The sequence below is a fragment of the Coenobita brevimanus genome, chromosome 29 (assembly GCF_032717465.1).
Source record: "Coenobita brevimanus isolate Jiangsu-jjx chromosome 29, ASM3271746v2, whole genome shotgun sequence".
NCBI lineage: Eukaryota > Metazoa > Arthropoda > Malacostraca > Decapoda > Coenobitidae > Coenobita > Coenobita brevimanus.
In genome coordinates, this window is record NC_136982.1 from 29319063 (window position 1) to 29344362 (window position 25300).

A 25300-nucleotide genomic window follows, 5' to 3' on the forward strand; every position below is an offset into this window, starting at 1 on the left:
TTCACGACGCCCTAGACTTCAAGGCATGCGAGGGTTGGCTCCGCGTTCAAGTTACGGCATGGCCTTACCAACCGTAAAGCTAATGACGAAGCTTTGGACGCTAACGAGGATGGAGTTGACGAGTTTTGGCACAAGGTGAAGGGCTTGATCGACAGGGAGGGCCTCACTCTCGGTCAAGTCTACAATGCTGATGAAACTGGTTTATTCTATCGCTCTTTGCCAACGAACACTCTAGCCGAGGAGACGGAGAAGCGTGTGTCTGGCCACAAGCTCTCCAAGGAACGGAGATCTGCTTTGTGTTGTGCCAATGCTAACGGCATTCACCGGCTTAAGCCCGTTATTGTTGGCCGTGCAAAGCAGCCTTGGTGTCTTCGTGGGGTGATGGATGTCTTTCCTGTCGTCTGGTACCATTCTTTGAAGGCATGGTTTACAGCCCAGATTTTCAAAGACTGGTTCCACCGCCACTTCGTCAAGGAGGTCATACATTACCAGACAGAGACACTGGGAATCCCACGCGACCAGGTAAAGGCCCTCCTCCTCAACAAGGCACCTGCCCACCCGTGCGACAAGTACTTGGTGGCTGAGAATGGCCGGATTAGGTGCATGTTTCTGCCACCTAGTACAACTGCTTTCATCCAACCAATGGACCAAGGAGTAATTGTGGCAACAAAGCGCCTATTCCGACGGAAGTTCCTGGACGAGGCGATGGTTGTTCTCGAGGACGAGGACGAGCGCAGGGAGGGACGGGACACGCGAGGCCAGCGAACTTTGGAAAACCTTCGCCGCTACAACATCAAGTCTGCAATCTACAACTGGGCCAGTGCATGGAAGGAAGTCTCTGTCAAGACTCTAGAAAATGGTTGGTCTTGTCTACTTCTCGGAACGGATGCGGAGTACAATTTCCTAGGTTTTGACGTGGATGACTTCCATACATGTCTACGTACGCATGGCGATGATGTTGATGTGGACGATGTGTGTGAGTGGTTGGATGACGACAAGGGCAATCCTGGGTATCAGACCTTGTCTGATATCGAGATCGCATCTTCAGTTGCAGGTGTCAGTACCCAGCTTGAAGATTCCGACGAGGACGGCGATGATGATGCGGACTCCTCTCAGCATGACACAACTCCAGCCATCCCCAAGCTGAGCGCACTCCGGGAACACCTAGAGTTCGTTGTCGACTACCTGGAACACCCGGATTGTGACAGGGAGATGGGGCCCTTGGGACTTGTGGAGGAAGTGCGTGCTTTCAGGCAGCGCATCATCAATCGTCAGAATCGTCGTTCCTTGCGTCAATCAACGATTGACAGTTTTTTCAGGCCCGTGACCCCTGCTGTGCCCAGCCCTGGCTCCACTCCGTTGCCTCCCCAAGACAGGCCCTCATGCTCCAAGCCACAGCCCAGCACATCAGCCACGGTGGAGTCACCGCTCGACGTGAGTTTGCGGCGGTCTTCGGATTCGTCTGCAGTGGGTACGCCATCACCACATTACAGCGATGCACCCCTAGGTCACCTGCCAATGATACTCACGGACTCTGACAGCGAGTAGACACCAAGAACTTCTCCACTAGACCACACGGGAATTTACAGTGTTGTGCAGTGAAAAAAAACAGTGCACTGTGTTAAGGATTTACAGTTGTGAGTGAAAAGACAATTTTTGAACTAAATTTAACGTAAATAGACTTGTGTGTTTTTGCTTTTGAAAATGGTTATAAGAATGGAAAAAGTTTAAGTGCAGAGTGCAACACTTATTAAGTTACAATGGAGCATAAGTTAGACAAGAGTGCGCACTGTGAAGAGAACGGACTGCTGAGTGCGAATGACTAAGTTCAGTGCAAGACTTCATGAACAGTGTACTGCAAGTGCTTCAGGAAATCCTTCTTACTGTCAGAGTCCGAGAGGAGGCTGTTATTCATCGAGATGGCCATGGACTTGCTGTAAGTAGGCAGAATGTTTTATACTGTACTCTTCTGTATTTTCCATACTATACTTACCACAAACACCTCATTTCACTCTTTTATGTCCCTTATTGGTGTGAGTATGCTGTGTCTTAGGTGCTATGCATATGCAGTAGGAAGGTGTTTTTCTGAGTTAGGCTAGGTTAGGGTCCATAACTACCAGTCCAGGAGCCAGGGACTTGTAAGTACCCAGAATGTTGAATATTGTATGAACCTACCTCAAAAACCTTATTTTATGCTTCTTTTGCATTTATTTCAGTCTTTTATGTGCCTTGTTGGTGTGATTTGGGTCTTAAATAGGTGCTATGCATGGCCAGAGGGAGTTGTATAGGTGTTTCTCTGAGTTAGGGTCCATAAGTGCAAGTCAATAAGCTGGGGCCCAATATCCGGACAGGACCACTATCCGGACCTGCCTATGGCTCTATTACGTCAGATATTGGAGGGATTACCCTGTATTAGGATATCGGATGTTGGGCGTGTCACTGCTTTTATGAAGGCATATCCCTCTTTAGGACTCAGTGAAATGATATACCTCCTTTTGCTATGATGGCTGCATGCAGACTGGTGGGACAGTTTTCTGAAGTGCACCGCAGCATGGGAGAAAACTCATTTTGCCGTAATGTGGGAAATGTGTTAAGTTGCCAATTTCTTGCAATATGCTGATTTCAAGTCTAGAAGGTTGTAAAGGAGGTGTAAGGTAGGGCAGTGGATGTGGGGGTGGCTCTAATGAATGAGGGTGAGATTAGGAAGATTCCGGTGTTGCTGTTTGCTGATGATACAGTATTGTTGAGTGAAAATGAATGGGAGTTGCAAGGTTTGGCGAATGAGTTTGGGACAGTGTGTAGGAAGGGGAATCTGAAAGTTAATGTAAACAAGAGTAAAGTTATGGTGTTTGAGAGGAATGAAGTCAAAGAATGTAAAGTGAGGTTGGATGGTGAGGAAATGTGGAGAATGTGAGTGCATTTAAGTACTTGGGTAGTGTGATGAGTAAGGATGGAACTTTGGGGGATGAAGTGTGTGAAAGAGTACAGCAGGGAAGGAAGGTTGTTGGTTCACTGAAAGCAGTGATGAGAAATAGGGAGGTGAGTATGGAAGTTAAGAAGTCACTGCATGATAGTATTGTGATCCCTACCCTGACGTATGGAAGCGAGGTGTGGACCTTGCAAGAGGGGAACAAGTCAAGAGTGAGAGCAATGGAAATGAGTTACTTGAGAGGAGCATGTGGAGTGACATGGAGGGACAGGTTGACGAATGAAGAAGTGAAGGAATGTTGTGGGGTAGATGTGGATGGGGTTGAGATTAGGAGAAATACACTTAGGTGGTTTGGACATGTGGAGAGAATGAAGAATGAAAGACTGACTAAGAGGGTGTATGTAGGTGAGGTGGAGGGAGGGGTAGACCGAGGATGAGGTGGAGGGATGGAGTTGAGAGGTATATGAGGGAGGGGTGGAGTGAGTTGGGGGGAGGGTAGTTGTATGGTGGGTGACAGAGCAACTTGGAGGCGTTTTGTCTGCGGACACCCTTTGCAGGATTAGGGCGTCGGGCTATAAATAGATAGAAGTCTAGATGAACCTGGGACAACAACAATTACAAATCAAGAGCAATAGCAGCAACAACAACCTGGTAACCTGGTATAGATTCAGCATTTGATTAATTTACTGTTGCTTTGGGTAGATTATCTAGGAGCTACACTTGTCAACCCAATCCTATGATCAGCTCCCAGTATATAGAGGTATCTCATGTTAAAGAGATATTATTGAAGCTGTCCTTTGTTAGACACTGAAATAAAGGGGAACCTACTTTAACGAGGTAAGCATGATAGTTTGGTCTGCATTCTGGCATCACGAAGTGTTTGTTGACTGTTTACCAAGCCGTTGATAATGAGTGGTTATCCTAGGCCACCATTTTTACTTCACTCTTGGATTTTCTTCTCTGCTTCATTTGTGAGTGGTCTTTCATGCTGTCTTTTGTGACCACACTTTTCTGAAGTTCCCTAGAACACCTTAATGTACCATATATTATTATTTTTTTCTCTGTTGTTTGCAGTCTGCTCTTTCACTTTATCTCTTGTTCTGCGTGCATTGTGCCTCATACAAGGTCTGCAGCTTGGCAAGGGTTAAAAGATATTCCTGTGAAAGATTTTGGCAGGTCAAAAGGTGTAGGATATGAGTTTCTAATGCATTAAAACAAGGTTGCTTTTGCTTCAGTGAGAGATAGGAGCCAAGGTCAGAAATTAGATGTGCCATAGCCTCATCCCATGTTTATTGAAATAATTTCTGTGATGGATGCTTTGAGAAGAGGATGGAAAGGTGAGGAGTGGAGTCATCAGTGTGTGAGTGGATAGGGTTGGATGTATAGCTTAGAAGGTTATTAGTGAAGAGAAGGAAGAGTGTTAGTGACAGGACAGAACTCTGAGGACCACACTTACTGTATTGACAGCTCCAAGGGAAGAATGGAGGCCATCTACAGCAGCAGCAATAGAATGACCAGAAAGGAAGCTAGAGATGAAGGCACAGATAGAAAGATAGAAACTGTAAGTGGGCAGTTCGTAAATTAAAGAGTTATGCTGGACTTGATCGAAAGCCGTTGTGATGTCAAGTGCAATGACAAAACTTTCATCACAGTCCCGTAAAGGGGATGGTCAGGAGTCTGAAAAGAAGGTATGAAGATGGCCCTGGAGTTACCCTGGCAGAACCTATATTGGTGATTGGAATGAAGATTATGAAAGGAAAGGTGCTTTAAGATGTCGGATATTAACGATACGAAGACTAAGCTTGAATCTCTAATGTCTGGTATTAAGATTTGGATGGCTAGGAGGAAACTTAAGCAGAATGATGGTAAAATTGAGATCATCATCATCAGAGGAAACAGATGGGATGATGACACTGATAATGCCCTGGCATTGAACATTGGTGTGTCTCAGCTTCATCCAGTCAGTTCTGTTCGAAATCTGTGTGTATATTCAAATTTCAAAGAACATATTAATCAAGTTTTTAGAGGGTGTAACGTGCATATAAAAACCTGTACTCTGTGAGAGAATTCCTGAATAGACATTGCTTCTTAACATTGATCCACGCAGTTGTCTTGTCTCGTGTTGATTATTGTAATTCACTGTGGATTGGTCTTCCAAATAATATACTCCCATACCCCGATATTTGTGTACAAGTGGGAGTGTTTGGTCAGGGAGTATGTTTGGTACCAAAGCAATTTTCCCCATAAGATACAGAAGAAAAATCAGAGATCCAGACCTAAGCCCAAACTCTCATACGTTAATCAATAGAAACTGACACAGAAACATCGTAGGTAATGTTATTATCTTCATTAACAATACTATTACTAAAAAGTGGCACACCAGACATCACATACAGGAGGGTAGGGTGTTGGGACATATGGTGTTGAAATGTTTCAAGGCTACTAAACAGGCAGGCAGGCAGCTGGCAGTGCACCAAGTGGGGGTGGGGAAGGGTGGGGAGATGGGGAGGGAGGCAAGCAGGGGTGGGGGAGGGTGGGGGGACAGGGAAGGTGAAAAGAAAGCCCAACTGCCCTACTCCCCCCCACCCCCCCCAGGTAAGTCTCACTCACTCACTCTTGCACACACACACACACACACACACACATGGGAGACAAGTGGGGGTGGGGGGATGGAGAAGGAGACAACCAAGGGTCGGAGAAGGGCAGGGGAACAAGGAGGGAGACATGCTTGGCAGTGCTAAGTGTGGTGGGGAATGAAGGAGTGACCAGGGGGGAGGGAGAAGAGAGGGGATGGAGGGAGGACTGGGAGGGCCTCATTTCAAACCTAGGGAGAGGCAGGATGTCAGACTAGCGAGGTGACGGACATTACGTTCAAGTTGTTCAGACTGTGGCAATGTGCCCCTGTTTATTGTGTTCGGTATAGTGAAGCGCTGGTTATCGATGCGCCGTATAACGGGGTATGTTTATACTAACAAAAGTTTAGTCTGTGTTGAACAGGGCAACAGTGCATATCTTTGGTCTCCTCTGGAGAACTTTGACCACCCTGTTCCTAATGGAGCTGCATTGGTTACCAGTATATGCTTGAATTGAATTTAAACTGTGTCTTATTGGATTTAGGGTTCTTAAGTTTGGCGAGCCGAAGATTCCTGCTGAATTGTTGAAATTCCCATCAGCATGCCCAGGTGTGATGGCACACAGTGAAGATGCTTCCTTGCATCTTGATGATCCTGGAGCCACTCACCAGTCATCCTAGGTTATATAGTATATTGCTGTTGTCCAGGAGACAACTCTCTTCTGTTGAATCCATTAAGACACAGCTGAAAGGCTTTCTCTTTTCAGAATGCTACGACCTGGAGAGAGTTACTGTGACAGATGATAATAGGGTTTAACCCCTTAAGTCCTGACCGCATCAATTGATGCAATTTGAGTTTTATGCCAAAATGCCTTATCGCATCAATTGAACGCGTCCTGTAAAAAACCGTGGGGCGCTTGCTCCACCCCGATTATGATGTACATGGCTTCAGGCCAATAAGAACTTGCCCCTGATGTGGCGTGAGGGGTGGATCGGACCAACCCTGGCGGTGGGGGGGCACCCCCCTCTCGGCCACCTCCCTCTACTCCATTCCCTCACGCCCTCCTTGTCCCCCGTCACTTTCCTACCCCTCCACGCAACTGCATCTCTCCTCCTGCAACAACCTGTGTCCCTTCCCACCCTCTCTTGCCCCTCCTCCCTCCCTGCTAGCCTCGTCCCCTCCCCCAAACCCCACCCCATCTCTCCCTCCTTGGCCCTCACTACCCTTCCAATCCCCAACAGGCCCCCGAGTGTCAGGCCTGATGTATCTACCTGTTTCATATTATTTCTACTTCTTCCCAAATTTTTACACCTCAGTCTGTTCATTTCTCACTTCGTACCTACCAGTTTCTGTATGTACATAGCTGGAGAATGCTGTATATTGTACTACATACGACGCATCTTATTATTATTTTTACGTTTTCATTCTCCCTACCTGCCCAGATTAGCACCTCTGAGTAGTGTCCATGTGTGTTAGTTTTCGAAAGATTATGAGGCCTTGTAGGGATACTTCCCGCACCTGTTTCATCTCCCCACACATACAAACACACCTGTTTTCATGGCTGGTGTGATAAATTCCAATGAAATGGAGAGTTTCCACAAGAGAATTTGGCTGTTGTCGAAACTGTAATGATAAATGTGATGAAGTGTAATGATAATGTGATAACTGTAATGGTGTGATGAATGTGTAATGAGAAGTTGGGACAGTAAAAAGAGAAATTGGAAACAGTTTTTTTTTCCTTTCTTATGCATGCATTTATAGCATTATTCAACTTTATTTTGATGTCCTTGATGGTTATAAACATTTATATGCATCTGTGTTAGTTTGGGAAAGACTATGAGGCCTTATAGGGCTACTCCCCACACCTGTTTTATCTCCCCACACCTTCATACACACCTGTTTTTATGGCTGGTATGACAAATCCCATTGAAATGGAGGGTTTCCACAAGAGAATTTCGTTGTTGCCAAAAATTTTCTCCCCAAGTACCTCCAAGGCCTTGTAGGCCTACTCCCCACACTAGTTATCTCCCCACACCGACATACACACCTGTTTTCATGGTAGATGTTACAGAACACAATGAAGTGCTTTCTTTTCATCCGAAAAGCTGGTTATTTCCAACCCCTGTACCTATAGGCCTACTTTCCACAGCCTGATTTATCTCCCCACAGCCTAGTAATCTCCCCACACCTACATACACCTGTTTTCATGGTTGGTGTGACAAAACACTTTGAAATTACCTGTTGCAATAAGAAAAATAGATAGTTATCAAAATTTTAATGGTCGAGATTGTTTTTGAGGGGTAACTATCATAAACTTATTTTGAACTTTGATGTGCGATTGTGCGGTAACCATTAGGCCTATGAGGGTACGGATTGCATTGTCAGGTGTGTAAATTCTTCCTCTAGCCAGAACATAGTCAATTTGCCCTTGGTGATAGTCTCCAAAACACCCTCGAATTGCAGTTGTTGGAGGTACCTTGCCTGAAATAATTGTGGTCTTAACCCCTGAACCGCAGTTGTCATTCCAGAATGACATTGCGAAAACTGGACCAAATGGTGGGTGTCATTCTGGAATGTTTGTGAATATTTTGAATACTGCGCGTTTTTTCTGTGCGCCAATTGTTTCAAGGGAGAATAGCTATTAAGTTCTTTCACTCCAGCCGACCCCCACCTCCGTCCTCCCACCCCCTGGGCCCCCATCTCCCCCCCCCAGGCCTCCCCCCCCACCCCTGCCCAAACACGCATCAGTATCTGTCCAGCTTTGTGAGTGACAATGGCACTGATGTGGCATTGAAGTGCTGGCAATTACAGTGCCTTTTACCTGCCTCAGTGAACACGGAGTGAGTGTTTATCGTATGTGCAGTGTTCATATATGTCTGTAGTATTATTATCAGAGTGTGGTTGTTATTTGGTAATGGTGTGTTGGGCGAAAAATAGTGATTTTAGATCGCTCACTTCTAATGGCACTGCCTGTCCAGTGATAGTCAACGAAATCATGAAACCTACATCACTGCAAAGCTGAAGGTTAGTACTTTCCAATGGTATCTAATTTTTCGCTCTAGCTTTATTCTGTGCGGAGTTATAAAGGTTTAAAGTTTGTTTACATTTTGGCTGGAACCCCCGCGAGAGGGGGCCAGTCGGGTCAAAACAATGCCCGCGGTTAAAGGGTTAAGGGGTTAATTATTCCCACTTTCATTTTTTTTTTTTTTTCTGATGAAGTTTTATCGTATAAGAGAGATGTCAGTTCTTGTAATTGTAAAAATAATGTATATGTGTGTTGAGCGCTGCCCATACTAGTCATAATGATACACACAGAGCAGTTAGAACCCACAATAATAATAATAATAAAAATAATAATACTATAATGATAATAAATAAAACAGTAAAAAAAATTACCTCCAAAGGGGGGGAAATGACTTGTGCATCGCAATTTTTCCACAGCCACGGACAAACCGGCTTGTTTCTGTTACGGAAACCCAACGCCTTGCGACAGAACGGAAAAACTCTGGTATGTTGCAAGTACCTTACGGAAAAAGTTGTTCCGTTTTCTCAAGCTTCCGTTTTATTCCTTCAAGCTTTTGCTGTACCAGTGTTTTTTTATACTTTCTCCCAGTTTATGTAGGATGGGGTAGTAACACCATATCTTGGTGTGCCAAGGGATAACAGCAGAGAAAGGTTAAGAAGCTCTGTGCTAGTAGAGATTTTTCTCAGTTTCAGATGGACCCCAAGCATACCTGATATTCCTTTATGTGTACCTTCAGACTTGTTGGTAGGGAGGGGTGCCTCCTTCAGTAATGCCTTCCAACACAGGTTCTATCTGTGACTCCATAGCTAGAGAGAGGTTGCCTTTGTGGCCATTTGGGATTGTGCAGGGTGCTCATTTGTGAGTGTATAGTAACCAACATCTTTTCTCTTCCTGCATTATGCCTTGCGGCTCAAGGATTTAATTCTTTATACCTTATGATTAAATTTCACTGCTCTCCTTGTTTATATATATATTATCTTCATCATACTTTACTGTGATACTCTTCATCCTCATTACACTTGGCATGACGGGTCGTAGCCTGGCAGATGGGTTAAACAGTAACTCAATTTGTGTTTTCCTGCTTTGTTATTTTTCATTATTTCTGGGTCCTACCTCATCCCATTATTAAATGGAAATTAGGGCTGGAATGTTCATGACAATAATGATAACCTTCATTTTCACTTTCTCACTGTGACTTTTTACTTAACATGTAGTAAATTACTATATATACTTATTTCACACAGAGCCCAAGAGGACTAAGCATTTCTTCTGGATGATCTGCGACTATTATACCATGATGCCCGACAAGCACAATCGCTTTGATGAAATTGAAGAGCAGGTCAGTGATATGGAGGTTGTTGTGCTGGTATTGTTGCTGGTAAAATAATTGTTCTAAGTTGGAGGTTTGTATTCCCATTTGCATAAGTTGTTCTCTTGTACCTCTTCCTTACCAGCCTCTATGTACGGCATTGATAGTCTCTTGTTAGTAGCTCTGTAGCTGAACGAATTTGCAGAACTGATATACAGTATCATTAGTTTTGGCATTTTTCTATCTATCCATCTACAATAATCCCTTAATTTACGTGACAGTTACGTTCCCAAACCCTTCGCGTATGTGGTAAATTCGCATATACGTTCTTCGCATATGTGCATGTAATTACGCATGTGTATTAAGTGTATTACATCTGAATAATACTGTTTATGCACTACATACACCTAATAAACTAGCATAAAGTATGAAAAACAACAAAAATATAAGAAATTCAACACTTACTGAAAGCTGATAAGCACAGGCATAGGTGGGTGGTAGAGTGGGTGGTGGAGCAGGGTGTTACTGAGTGGCGGGAGGAAGAGTCAACGGGTCATCAACCTTGTCTTCCTCAACCTCATCTTTGTCATTTTGGATGACTGGGGTTGTAGACTAGTGAGAGATGTATGTGACGAACGGTGGCTGAAGAACATTGTTATTTTAGGTTGAGATACAGCTCGCTTCATGTCATTGAAGATTTGGCGGTAGCAAGCAAAAGCATTTTCACCCTCTTCTTTACACTTAAAGGATCTTATCATGTTGGGATCTGTGTTGTAAAAATGTTCTGTTACTGCCTTCAGTATCCTTAAACCCTCACCCACGTTGTCCAGTGTCAACTGAGACGCAGGTGAGCCATCGTCGACTTTCTCATCCTCCTCATCCTTCTCAGTAGACTGAGTCAGCTCCACCAGATCCTCATTTGTTAACTCTACTCTGTGACTATCCAGCAGTTCCTCCACCTCCTTTTCATTCATATCGTCAAATCCTTCCCCACCAGTCTGTCGTGCCAGTGATACGATGTGGGAGGCAGTGGATTTTTTTGAGATAGATTCAAACCCCTTAAATTCGTGAACACATTCTGGCCACAATTTTTTCCAACATGCATTCACTGTGTGTGGTTTTATTTCGTCCAAGGCCCCCTTGATCGTCTGAAGGCAGTCGGCGATGCTGTAGTCCTTCCACAGCTGCATGACAGACTTATTCTCATCCTCCATCCCAGCCACAATGCGCTGCATGCACTTTTTGGTGTATAGCACCTTAAAAGTGCGATTAACACCTTGATCTGTGGGTTGAATGAATGAAGATGTGTTAGGGGGAGGTAGCGGATTTTAACACCCTCAGTTTCAAGTTCGTGGGCTGGTGGATGTCCAGGGGCATTATCTAAGATGAGGAGGACCTTGAAGTCGAGCTTTTTATTGTCCAGATATTTACGTACTTCAGGCAAGAAGTTGGAGTTGTACCAATCCTTCAGGAGAGGCTGTGTGGTCCATGCCTTAGCGTTTGCCATCCGGAAGACAGGCAGCAGCTTCGTGTCTTATCCTTTATGGGCACAAGGATTCTGACCCCTGTAAATTAAGCCCGGCTTAATCATAAAGCCAGCTGCATTACCACAGAACAGCAGCGTAAGCTGATCTTTGGCTGCCTTGAATTCTGGGGCATGGGTCTCCTGATGGCTGAGGAAGGTCCTGTCAGGCATCTTTTTCCAAAAGAGAGCTGTTTCATCCATGTTGAACACCTGCTCTGGTAGGTAGCCTCTCTCATTAATGATATCACTTAGTTCAGCCGGGAAGTCACGTGCTGCCTCATGATTAGCTGATCTACTTTCTCCACAGATGTGGAGATTACGAAGGGAAAATCTCTTCTTAAAAATTTCAAACCACCCTTTGCTTGCACTGAAAACTGAGGTGTCAAGAGCTGATGAAGTGCCTTCATCAGCTTCACACATAGTCTGGTACAGAGAAAGTGCTTTCTCTTTAATTATGTTGGAGTCAAGGGGTATACCATGCTTGTGAGAGTTCTCCATCCACAAGAATAGCGCATTTTCCATCTTTATAATGCGCATATCTGTCTTATAATGAGACACTTTAGCACAGTCTGGTGCACTAGCCCTCACTGCCTCCTGTATGCCACATTCTGCCTTGTTTATTGTATGAACAGTTGACTCATTCACCCCAAACATACGACCAGCAGCACTTGCCAACATTCCTTCCCTAAGTTTGTCCAACACTTTAACTTTCTCTGTCAGCGACATCACTTCGTGAGCCCGCTTTGGTGTGTTACCACATGCATCACTAGCACTAGGCTTAGGCCCTATGTTTGCAAACAAGGCAAGCAGTCACTGGAAGGCAGAAAAATAAGCCACAAATAACGATTTGCGAGCCATGCACAGTTCGAGCGACGGGTTGAAACTGACTGTGGTGCATGGTAGGCCCACACACACACACACACACACACACACACACACGGGCAGTGGGTAGGCTTGTTTATACTTTAATTATTTCTCATATTAAAATTATTTATTTGAATACTGTAATTTTATGTTTTGATTATTGTATGAAAAACTTTGTGAATAACCGAAATCGCGTGAAAAAAGTTCGTGTGAATTAAGGGATTACTGTATTGCCAGACTCCATAATCCCGTAAGAGGTGGCCACAAACAAATTGCCTCAATGTCACCCTATACCCCGCTATTTCACTGCCAATCCCCCAGCTCACATCCCCTTTGTCATATACCTCCCCATTCCATCTCTCCATCTCATCCTTGGCCTCCCCTTTCTCTCTTCCCCTCCACCTCACTCACATACACTTTCCTCGTTAGTCTCTTGCTCTCCATCCTCTCCACATTGCCAAACCACCTTAATGTATTTCTCCTAACTCTCTATCACATCCACACCACAATGCTCATTTGTCAGTCTGTCACTCCTTGTATCTCCATGTGCTCCTCTCAGATAACTCATTTCCACTGTTCTCGCCCTTGGCTCGTGTTCATCCGACAAGGTCCAAGCTTCACATCCATATGTTAGAGTTGGTATCACAATACAGCAGTCCCCCATTTATCTAGACATTCATTATCTGTACGATCCATAACCTGGACGCTGTGATCTGGCCGTGTTAAACCATTAAGCTTACATATTTTCATTTTAGCTGGATAAAATGCTTGCGTCTGAGTGGAAATTATGATCGCACGAATATTTTTGTCCACCTGGGCGGGAATAGCAAGGTGGCACTGCACTGTCTGGCTTGGTAGTTCACCCAACATCTGCTAGAGACTCCTTTGGCCATTCCCAGTATGTGTGCACGTGTGCATTAGGATGGAGTGAAAAAATGAAAAATTGAATTATAACTTGTATTACTCCCTAAAAGTTGTCATTTGTCCCTCATATCTTACATGTAAAATTTAGCATTCTAAAGCGACATTTTCTGCACTCTACCAAAATTCCTAATTTTATATGCCGGAACATGTTTAGTCATATCAAATACATTAGAGGACAAGGCAAGTAAGGTTTCAGATACATGCTTCTCAAGTGTTTTATTAGTACCTGAGTGTAAATATTATAGAATGCATATAATACTTCTAGTTTGTTAAGCCTACCATGTTCTGTTGCATTTTGTATGCAGTTTGAGTGTTGGAGCATGGTGACAAGATGGCTGAGTATCATCTGAGGCATGCCAAATTTTCGTTAATCCTCATAGCATGAACTTACAGAGGTTGCCAACCATTGAAGACATGCTTATGGACTATCAGTGGATCAGACTGAAACTGAAGAGTAATTCATAAAAAGAACCAAAGGTTGCAGAAGTATCAGATGTCCTGGCTGTCAGAATTAAAGAATTTTGGACCCGATCATCAATACCTACTGTGACATCAACCTGCATTTTACAGCCAATACAAAATCTATCTATCCATCGCCAGACGCCATAATCCCGTAAGGGGTGGCCATTTGACTTTGAGTTAGTTGTTTAAAAATCACCACAATAAATATCTCAACCTTGTGAAATACCCAATGTCCAAGAGAAATAAACAGCATGAACAGAAAGTCACCAAATTCAAGGAGCAAGTCAGGAAGATTTTCAACATTGCAGCATGCAAATGTGCAACCCATTCATCATGTTCGTGTGCAAAGTTTTGCAAGGTTCCAATTTCTGAATTGTCTTTTCTTCAAGATCAACGAACCACACACAAGATGATGATAGCCCACTTGACAGCATAGCTACAAAGAGGTTACAGGAGCATCTGAGAAGAAAGTCGAAGGAACAAGACAAGCTAGCCCAGTATCATCTTGAAGCTAGTGCCAGTTCATCAACATAAAAGAAAAATGAAAGCAGCTTTAGCAGTTATGCAGAAGATGAACCTGGTGAAAGCACAGATAGCGACACTGAAATATTATCTGCTACTGTTGTGTGTACTTTGCAAGCGTTACACCCTTCTACTTCTGCATGTACTTCTCAAGCAGCATCACAGTAGAGTCGTTGGCTAGAGATTATTGCGAGGGCTTCAGAGTGACATGCAGTTTCAGATAGAGCAGTGGCAGAGATTGCATCTGCAGTCTTCGAAGACTATGGCATAATAACAACTGAGGACTGCGGTGGTGTCATTGACAGAAGCAAAGTTAGAAGAGAATGGCAGAAGTATCATGAAACCAGCCGTGCTGAAGCGGCAGGTCTAACTGCTGAAATCTATCTATCTCTATCTATTGCCAGACGCCTCAATCCTGTTTGGGGTGGCCACAAACAAATCGCCTCCAGGTCGCCCTGTCCCCCGCCATTTCACTGCCCTGCTCCCAACTCACACCCCCCTCTCTCATATAGCTCTCCACCCCATCCCTCCATCTCATCCTTGGCCTCCCCCTCCCTCTCTCCCCCTCCACCTCACTCGCATACACTCTCTTCGTCAGTCTTTCACCCTCCATCCTCTCCACATGGCCAAACCACCTCAGTGTGTTCCTCATAACGCTTCCTATCACATCCACATCCACACCACAACGCTCCTTTATATCCTCATTCGTCAGCCTGTCTCTCCATGTGACTTCACAGGCTCCTCTTAAATAACTCATTTCCACTGCTCTCACTCTTGACTTGTGTCCTTCCAACAACGTCCAAGCTTCACTTCCATACGTTAGAGTTGGTATCACAATACTGTCATGTAGTGACTTTCACTTCCATGCTCACTTCCCTGTTTCTTATCACTGCTTTCAAAGAACCAGCAACCTTTCTTCCCTGCTGTACCCTTTCAAGCACTTCACCCTCCAAACCTCCATCCTTACTCATCACATTACCCAAGTACTTAAACGTACTCACATTTTCCAATTCCTCACCATCCAACCTCGCTGTCCATTCACTGACTTCACCTCTCTCAAAGACCATCACTTTACTCTTCCCTACATTCACCTTTAGATTCCGTTTCTTACACACTCTCTCAAACTCATCCACCAAGCCTTGCAGCTCCCCTTCGTCTTCACTCAACAACACAGTATCATCTGCAAACAACAGTACAGGGAGTTTCCAAACACTATCCTCTCTCACCAGGGCCACTCCAACATCCACTACCCTACCTTGTACGTCTTTTATTACCCCATCCATGTACAGATTGAACAACCATGGAGACATGACACATCCCTGTTTCAAACCAACCTTCAAAGAGAAAAATTCACTTAGTTCACCATCCACACGCACTGCAACCTTTGCACCATCGTACATACTCTTCACAGCATTCAACAACTTCCCATCTACTCCATATATTCTTAACACTTTCCACAATCCTTGTCTATCCACCCTGTCATATGCTTTCTCCAAATCCATGAAAGCCACATACAACTTCTTTCCCTTCTCTAGAAACTTTTCCACTAAAGATCTAAGAATGAATATCTGATCTACACAACCTCTTCCCTTCCTAAAGCCTCCCTGTTCTTCTCCAACTAATTTCTTTGTTCTTTCTCTACCTCTGTCAATAAGTATCCTACCATACACTTTTCCTATTATACTAAGAAGACAAATGCCCCTATGATTACCACACACTTCTTTTTCCCCTTTTCCTTTGTAAAAGGGAATAATTATACCTGACTTCCAGTCCTCCGGTACTCTACCTTCCTCCCAGGCCAATCTGCACATCTTCCACATCCATTCTACTACTATCTCTCCCCTGTGCTTCAGCATTTCACCACACACTCCATCAATTCCTGGGGCTTTCCCTGATTTAACTTTCTTCATTGCTTCCACAACTTCTATCTTACTGATTTCTTCCTGTCTTCTCACCTCCCTCCTTCTCCCAGCCATTCCTCAGCCACTTATACTGGCATTACTTCCATCCTCTACGTTCAACAATTCCTTAAAGGGTTCTCTCCATCTGCTCACTTTTTCTCCCTTCTCCACTAGTAATCTACCATTTTTATCTTTCACTCCCCTGCTAACTTCACTTTCACCCTGTCTTACTCTTTTCACCTCTCTCCAGAACATTTTCTTACAGTCCCTCCACTTTACACTCAAATTCCTGCTGAAATACAGAGTATATATTTTGATGACAGAAATTTTAAAACACCGACTCTTGAAACAACTGACGGCACAGCTCACTGGAGAGTGACTGTAGAGGAACATATATCACTGGTACAGGAGCCTAGCTCCAACAATCTCGGCCACATTAAAACTGAAAGTGGCAGTTCTGCAAGCATGAAGCTGGCCATCATCCTTTTTCTTGGTGAAAATAACATCGATGTTCAGAAGGTGGTGACAGTTGGGTGTGATGGCACTGCAGTGAATACAGGGAAGAAGGGCGGTGTTATGAGACTCCTTGAAGAACTATGTCAAATGCCCTCTGCAGTGGTTTGTTTGCCTTCTCCATGCAAATTAACTTCCTCTGCATCATTTGTTTGAACATCTGGATAGTTGTACGACAGGACCAAGAAGTTTCTTAGGGCTAGTCGGTTCTTTATTGGCAAATTGTGAGGAAATGTCAGTTGATCCTTTTGAGCCAATAACATGAGTTTCCGGATGTCAGCGTTGAAGATTTGAGTTCTGATCAGCAGTATTTACTGGATATTTGCCAAGCAGTAGTCAGTGGCAGTTGCTCTGTCTCTTTGTCACATCATCAGCCAGGAAAACTTGTTATGTCCCGCTGGGTCACACTGGCCAATCAAGTTTGCGACAGAAAGGCCCAGCGATAATCTCAGATCAATTGCTGAATTCATTCTAAAGGTTTATGCTCCAGTCTGGTTTACGATAAAGTCCAAACCTTCCCGCAAGGATGGCTCTAAGCACCTGTGGTTGCAGATTAAGAGGTCACACTACCTTTCGCAAGATCTGAAAGCTGTAGTTGATCCAGTGATTCAGCTAAATGGCTACTTTTGCCACCCTGAGATTATTTTGCTGACCATGGTAACCGACGAGTGACGCCATATCAGGGAGCTGGATGTTCGACGAATCATGCAAGCTCGAGCCTCCAAACCTCGTCATCATGGTATCAGATGTGTTCAAGTACCATCCCTGTCTCAATGCCATGGGGTACATTGATTTGATTGACTGGCAGAAGTGTGTCCTGACTAAACCTCCAATCACAAATTCAATTTCCGATGCTGCCCTAGAAAGTATGGATTGTAATGAAATAACTCCTGCCACTGAAATTCCACATTTTCCATGTCATACACAAGCATTGGAAAGGTGCATAAAGGCAGTCACAGAGGTAACAATAGCTGTTGTTGGACAAGAAGCAAGGGATGGCTTTATTCGAGCAAGAATACATGCTTGAGCTTCATGCCAGCATTTAACACAGTGAGTGAATATTGCACCACACAGTAACTTTTTAGATTTGTTGTAAGTGTTGTGCTTGCTAGCTTAAGCTGCACATATTGGGTCATGTACATTAGTACTTTGTATATTATAATGTATAATTGTATATTATAGTATAGTACAATGAGTGCCAAGGATTTGTGTTATTTGTGTTACAGGTTGGTAAAAAACAGATGGTAGAGGGCAGAAATTGTAGTCCTGTTTCAATAAATTCTTATATCATTAATGAGTAATAGCATTGAGAACATTTGTTAAGTGCAATATTACATACAATAAATCCGTGATTTGATTTTTTACCCCTATTTTCACTCCACCCTAATGTGCATGTATGTAAGTACGGTATGTGTCCGTATTATGAGTGAGGGGAAGATTGTTTATGTGTACATATGAGTGTGTTTCATTGTGTGTGTGTGTGTGTGTGTGTGTGTGTGTGTGAGAGAGAGAGAGAGAGAGGTGAAAGGGAAGGTGAAAGTAAAGGTGAGTGAATAATAAAGGTAAATGTGAAAGTGAGAAAGTAAAGATGCAAGTGAAGGTGGTGAAATTAAAAATGAAAATGACACAGTGAAAGTGAGTGTAAAGGTGAATGTGAAAGTGAACATGAAGTGAATATGAAAGTTAATGTAAATGGCAAAGCGAATGTGGAAACGAAGGTAAAAATGAAAGGGAAGATGAAGATGAAGGTGATGATGACAACAAAAATTTGTGAAGTAAAAATGAAAGTGGAAGAAGCCATTGCAGAGAGAGAAAGAGAATAAATACAGGAATGACAGAAAGCATGGTGAAAGGATGAGGAGAAATGAGCTGTGGAACAAAAGAAGGCATATAGTGAATGGCTAGCAAGTAGAGGTAGGGAAGAAAATGAAAGAGAGAAGAGAGAGGTATATGTGAGCAGTAGAAGGGAGGTGAAGAGATTGGTGAAGGAGAGTAAGAAGAAAGTGGATGAAGAGTTTGGGAGGAATCTGAGTGTGAAATGGAGGGAGAGTAAGAAATTGTTTTGTAAAGAAAGTAAGACAGTGTGAAAGGGGAAATAGTAAGGGAGTAAAAGATGGGAATAGTAGATTGTTACTGGAGAACAGAGAGAAATTGAGAAAGTTTTCACAGTTTTCTACAAGTTGCATTGCATCAAATGATCCAAACCATTACAGCAAACCTGAGCAAATAGGTAAAGATACAAAGACAAAAATGTATTTTTCTCTGATTATCATGTCTTTTTTGTATGTGCCTATATTACTTCATAATCGTAAACAGGTGGTTGTGTGTGTTTTGCAAGAGAGGACAAAGATGGTATGTTCTGCCTGGGTCGAGATAATGGGTGTAGTTGTGCTTGTTAAGGCATGGCCATGAGTGAAATAATCAAAAATCTTTTATCACAGCAGCAGGCTTTGAACTGCTTGATGGGGTGTATACGAGTGTAGTGTAGTCAGTGTGAAGACGTTCAGAACGTTCTTTCACTTCCCCAAAATTTTTGCAGTTTTTTATAGGCCGCGCGCAAACGACCCCTGCGGCCATTGATCGGCTAAACGTCATTTGACGCCGGCGGCCACAGAGGGGTTAAAGGAGTTATGAGGTGTTTGGTATGATGATTGTTTCAAGGCTTGTGCATGGATGCTACTGAAGCATACCCCCTGACCCCTCACTGGCCTTGTCCCCACTCCTACCTCTCTTGCCAGGGTCACCCACTCCATCAACACTTCATCAAACCCCATAAAGTCAAAATCTTCAGGAAAGTCCTCCATGTCATCAATGTCATTATCTACTCAACCCATCTCTATTGTTCTTCCTCAGCTGGTTAGCTTTGTGAAAGAGAATGAGTGATGAGTGACTGACGGTGGGCATTCATTCGATCGTGATACTGTTTCTGGTATTTTCTTGAAATCTGATTTACAAGTCCAATCATTAGTCATTAACTCTGAAGGGCGCTCTCTGTCTGTCTCAGCAGACTTGAGTTGTGGCTGGAGTCCCTACCAGGCATGTTTAATGGATGCCAGAGTTGTATTATTGCAGGCATTGACGAAGAAATTTACGGCCTACTGAATGTTAAATTTCTTGCAGAATGCAGCAAGTGTCATTATCTTGAGGGTTGCAGGTATGCCAGGTGGAGCAGGTGAGTCAGGTGGGGCTGTGGAGGTGGAAGGGGAGGCAGATTGTGAGTCAGGTGGGGCAGTGGAGGTGGAGGGGACGGCAGTGGGCGAGCCAGGGTAGGATCCTCGATCTCCTCCTAGCTACTGCTCACATTTTCGGCTGTTTCCTTCATCTCGTCTCGTTTGTCTGTTTCATTCCTCATCTTGTTATGGACATATTTGCAGTATAACAACTTGGCATTCGTGAAATAACCGTTATTAAAGTGAATCCAAACGTTATTATAGAAACTGGGTATCTATTCTAACTTACCGTTATTGTCGAAATCGTTATTGGTGAGATCCTAATGTAATGCTAAACACCAAGAAAACCATGCAAAAAAAACATTGAACACCAAAAAACACCCTGCTTAATGCCCCCACCTTCTGCCCCTCTTCAGGTGACGACCCAAAATGCCTGGAACCACTGTCTGACTCTCTTCTTCTTCATTTCTGCAGCATTTGTGGCCTTTCCTCTAACTTTTGCTCTGTTGAGCACCACCTCTCCTTCTCTAAACCTCACCTTTTTCTAACTGAGACTCAGCTTTCTGAGGCAACTGACAGCAGACCCTTTTCTGTATCCTCCTACTTTCTCATTACTCATTTCAAAGCCAAAGGTGGCTGTTGTGTATATATACGCAACAACTTATCTTGCTCTCGTGTTCCTGAACTCTATTCTTCTGAATTCTCTACACTCTGGCTTTGGCTTTCCTGTCATTCTCTGACTAAATATATCTGTGCTGTTTACTTATCTCCTAATTCTACTGACTATGAAAAATTCTTTGACTATCTTACTTGTACGATGGAACACATTGTATCCATTTCTCCTTTCTCTGAAATCTCCATTCTAGGAGATTTCAATGTTCACCACTACCTCTGGCTCTCCTCTCCCTTCACTGATCCACCTGATGAACAAGCCTACACCTTTTCTATCCTTAATGACCTAGAGCAGCTTGTACAGCACCGTTCCTGTATCCCTGACCGTCTTGGAGAGAGCTCCAACATACTTCACCTCTTCCTGACAACTAATCCTTCTGCATACACTCTTAATCTTTTCTTTCCGTTGGGCTCCTCTGATCACAACCTTATCACCTTAACCTGTCCTATCGGTCCTGAATGGCCTGTGGACCATCCAAAGAGACGTCATCTGTGGCACTTTGGAGCTGCGAATTGGGAGGCCCTCGGGCAGTACTTCTTTGATTTTCCCTGGAATGATTATTGCTTCCATGGCTGAGAGCCATGTGGGTGTGACTTGCGCATTACGGAGGTTGTTCTCTCGGGCATGGAAGCATACATTCCTTTCTCATATCCTTTGACTAATGCATGAAAGCCTTGGTTTAATCACGCTTGTTCTAATGCTGTTTGCAACAAGGAGAGGGCCTATAAAAGGTACCGGAGCCAACCCACCCATGAATCACATCTATTTTATACACTTCTACCCGGAATCATGCTAAGTCTGTTCTTCGCTCTGCTAAAAATAATTTCATTCGTACAAAATGCTCTCAACTCTCTAACTTGAATTCTTCCCGCTCTTTCCGGCACCTTTCCAAAAACCTTTCTAACAACTTTACCTCATCATCCTTCCCTCCTCTTTTCTGCTCTGATGGCTCTATAGCTATTTCTTCTGCTGATAAAGCAGATCTCTTCGCTCAGACTTTCTCCTCCAATTCCACCTTAGACGATTCTGGTGCTGTTCCTCCATCACATCCCTCCTCTGACTGTCTCATAGCTAACATTAAAATTTCATCAGCTGATGTATTTTCTGCCATCACATGCCTCAATACTAATATGGCATATGGGCCTGATGGAGTCCCTCCTGTTGTTCTCAAGAACTGTGTTTCTGTGCTTACATCCTGCCTAGGCAAACTCTTTCGCCTTTGTCTATCAACTTGTACCTTTCCTTCTTGCTGGAAGTTTGCTCTCATTCAGCCAGTCCCAAAGAAGGGTGACCATTCCCAACCCTCTAACTATCGTCCAATTGCTTTAACATCCTGTATCTCAAAAGTTTTCGAGTCTGTTCTTAATAGAAAAATTTTAAAGCATCTCTCCTATCACAACCTTCTTTCTGATCGTCAGTATGGGTTCCATCAGGGACGCTCCACAGGCGATCTTCTCACCTACCTTTCAGACTCCTGGTCATCCTCCTTTTGGGACTTTGGCGAAAGCTTTGCCATTGCACTTGACATCTCAAAGGCTCTCGATCGAGTCTGGCATAAATCTTTAATTTCCAACCTTCCCTCCTACGGTTTCTATCCTTCTATCTGTGCCTTCATCTCTAGCTTCCTTTCTGGTCGTTCTATAGCTGCTGTTGTAGACGGCCATCATTCTTCTCCTAGATCTATTAACAGTGGTGTTCCTCAGGGCTCTGTCCTATCACCAACTCTCTTCCTTTTATTCATCAGTGACCCTCTAGCTGTACATCTAACCCTATCCACTCATACGCTGATGACTCCACCCTTCACTTTTCCATTCGATTCCAACAACGTCCATCTCGGCAGTTACTTCAACAAACAAGGGATGAGGCTATGGCACACCTATTGTCTGACTTGGCTCATGTCTCTGACTGGGGTAAAAATAATCTGGTTGTTTTTAATGCATCAAAGACTCAGTTTTTGCACCTATCAACCCGACAGAATCTTCCACAGGTATACCCACTAATGTTTAATAATATTCAGCTTAATCCTGCATCATCGTTGAACATGCTTAGGGTTTCATTTACTTGGGACTTATCTTGGAAAGATCATATTACATCTCTTGTAAAATCTGCTTCTAAGAGATTGGGTGTGCTAAGCTGACTCCGTTCCTTCTTTTCCTCTGCACAATTGTTGACTCTATACAGGGGTCTTATCTGCCCCTGTGTGGAGTACAGCTCTCATGTGTGGGGAGGCTCCCCACATACAGCTCTTCTCAATAGGGTGGAGTCAAAGGCTTTTCGTCTCATTAACTCTCCCCCGCTTACTGACTCCCTTCAACCTCTGTCTCTTCGCCGCACTGTTGCATCTTTATCTCTTTTCTATCGCTGCATCAATGGTCACTGTTCCTTTGAACTGTCTGCATGCATTCCTCCACCTCTACGATGGGCACGTAGCACCCGTCTAGCACAAACTCTCACCCCTTTTCTGTCCAACCCTCCAATGCAAGAGTTAACCGTTACTCCCAGTCCTTCATTTATGCAACAGGTCAACTCTTTAACTGTCTCCCTCGGTCTGTATTTCCTGCTTCCTATGATCTCCAGTCTTTCAAACGCAGTGTGTCCAGGCATTTCAAAATGAATGAATCTTGAATTTGGCTCTCTCTTGTATTTTGTTTTTCTCTTCGAAGGAACAGTTATTCTGGGCTCGTTGCCTTAGGTTCCTTCTTCCTTAAAAAAAAAAAAAAAAAAAAAAAAAAAAAAAAAAAAAAACGACGTACAGTACCCCTTCTAATTTTGGCGCTGTTTTCAGGTCAATTTGCCTTTTTTAGACAGCAAAACACTCACAGGAATATCCAAAGTAATACTAAATACCAAGAAAACCATGGGAAAAAAAAAAAAAAATGAAAACCAAAAAACACCCTACCTGTATGCTACTGTATGTACAGTACCCCTCCTAATTTTGGCACTATTTTCAAGTCAGTCTGCCATATTTAGACATCAAAACACACACAGGATTATCCACATTAATGCAGTGAGAATAAATAGTGTTCGAGTAAAACTTACCTAATATAACACATAGGAGGACTGAAGGGAAACGTTCTGGAGTGGATGTGTGACTTCTTGAGAGACAGACAAATGAGAACAGTAATAAAGGACAAGATGTCCAGGTGGAGGGAAGTAACAAGTGGAGTCCCACAGGGCTCGATATTAGTGCCAGTAATGTTCCTGATTTACGTAAATAATATGGTAGATGGAGTGAACAGTTACGCAAGTCTGTTTGCTGATGATGCAAAGATCTTGAGGAGAGTAGAAGTTGAGGAAGACTGTAAAATGCTGCGGGAAGACTTGAATTGGATCCAAGATTGAAGCCAGATGTGGGAAATGAAATTTAATGCAAAAAAATGTAAGATATTGGAAATGGATAAGAGTATCAAGAGGCCATCACTGAATTATATGATTGGTAATGAACCAATCAAAAAAGTGAGAGAAGAGATAGATTTGGGAGTGCTGATTCAGGATAGTTTGTCACCGGAAAAACACATTAGCAAGATAGACGTACAATCTCTTGACTAACATACGAGTGGCATTCCATTACATGGATGGGGAAATGAAAAATTTTATAGTGGCCATGATCTACCCCAGGTTGGAATATGTGGCAGTAGTGTGGTCCCCACACAAGTAGAAAGACGTAAATAAGATCGAGAGAATACAAAGAACGGCAACCAAGATGGTCCCCAGCCTGGCAGATCTGTCTTACAGAGAGAGGCTGGAAAAACTGGACCTGCCTACACTAAAAGAAAGGAGAGAAAGGGGCGACATGATTGCAGTGTTCATGGCTATAATGAGAATAGATAGAATTGATAAAAATGATCTGTTTGTATGGGATGGGAGAGTAACAAGATACTGTAACATGGGATGAAACTGAAAAACCCAAGTTGTTTGAAGGATATCAAGAAATGTAGCTTTCCATATAGATGCATAGGCCTGTGGAACACCCTGGACAAAGAGATCGTCCAGTCTAAAAACTTAAACGAGTTCAAAGCAAAATTTGACTTAACAAGAAAAAGAGATGGGACCCCACGAGCGTAGCTCATTTCCTGTATATCACAACTAGGTAAACTCACACACACACACACACACACACACACACACACACACACACACACACACACACACACACACACACACACACACACACTCTAGACACACACACACACACACACACACTCTAGACACACACACACACACACACACTCTAGACACACACACAATGAGAGAGAGAAAAAGCTGCAAGAGAGAGAGAGAGAGAGAGAGGATGTCACGTCACTTCAGTCTGACCTGACCACCTTTGGCCGCATCTGGACACACATAAATAGTGTCTTTCTATGTGTTAAGCTTTGTACTAAGCTAAATTAAGTGATGTTCTAATATAGTATGAGCAAAAGTGTTGTCCAAATTAAAGAATACATCCAAGTTAGTGCAAGGAATCTGCTAATACAACGCATCATCAGCTGGGTGTTGTCTTATTACCAGGCGGGTAGCAGGGAGATGCAAACATGTTACTAAAGGTTTTCTTTCTGAGTATGAACTACTGCAAGATGAGCACAATTTTTAGTAAATTGAATATGTGTGTGTGTGTCTTGCTACGGCCATACCACGTTGAGTACACCGCTTCCTGTTCGATCAGCGAAGTTAAGCAGCGTTGGGTCTGGTTAGTACTTGGATGGGTGACCGCCTGGGAACACCAGATGCTGTTGGCATAACGTTCTCCCTACATGTCAGGTGGGGTTGATGGAGGATTAGTGCCCCTCCCTGTAAAACAATTAACTCTAAGCCCTTGGCCACCCCGTCTGGGATACATGGCGTCTGGCAATGATGATGATGAATATGGAAGGAGTTAAGAGAAGGGATAAAGGTAGAAAACAGGATGATGA

General features: G+C 43.5%; 1 protein-coding gene and 1 non-coding gene across 2 annotated transcripts in view; both read left to right on the forward strand.

Moving 5' to 3' along the window:
• Window positions 1–25300, forward strand: part of LOC145394996 (uncharacterized) — a 268730-nt gene that overhangs the window by 40660 nt on the left and 202770 nt on the right. The window contains exon 3 of the mRNA XM_080268741.1: window positions 9772–9866. Coding sequence (XP_080124867.1) covers window positions 9772–9866 — 95 coding nt within the window. The remainder of the gene's footprint in view (window positions 1–9771; window positions 9867–25300) is intronic.
• Window positions 25008–25126, forward strand: LOC145395131 (5S ribosomal RNA). The gene has a single exon (XR_013896560.1). It is a non-coding gene; the product is annotated as a 5S ribosomal RNA (ribosomal RNA).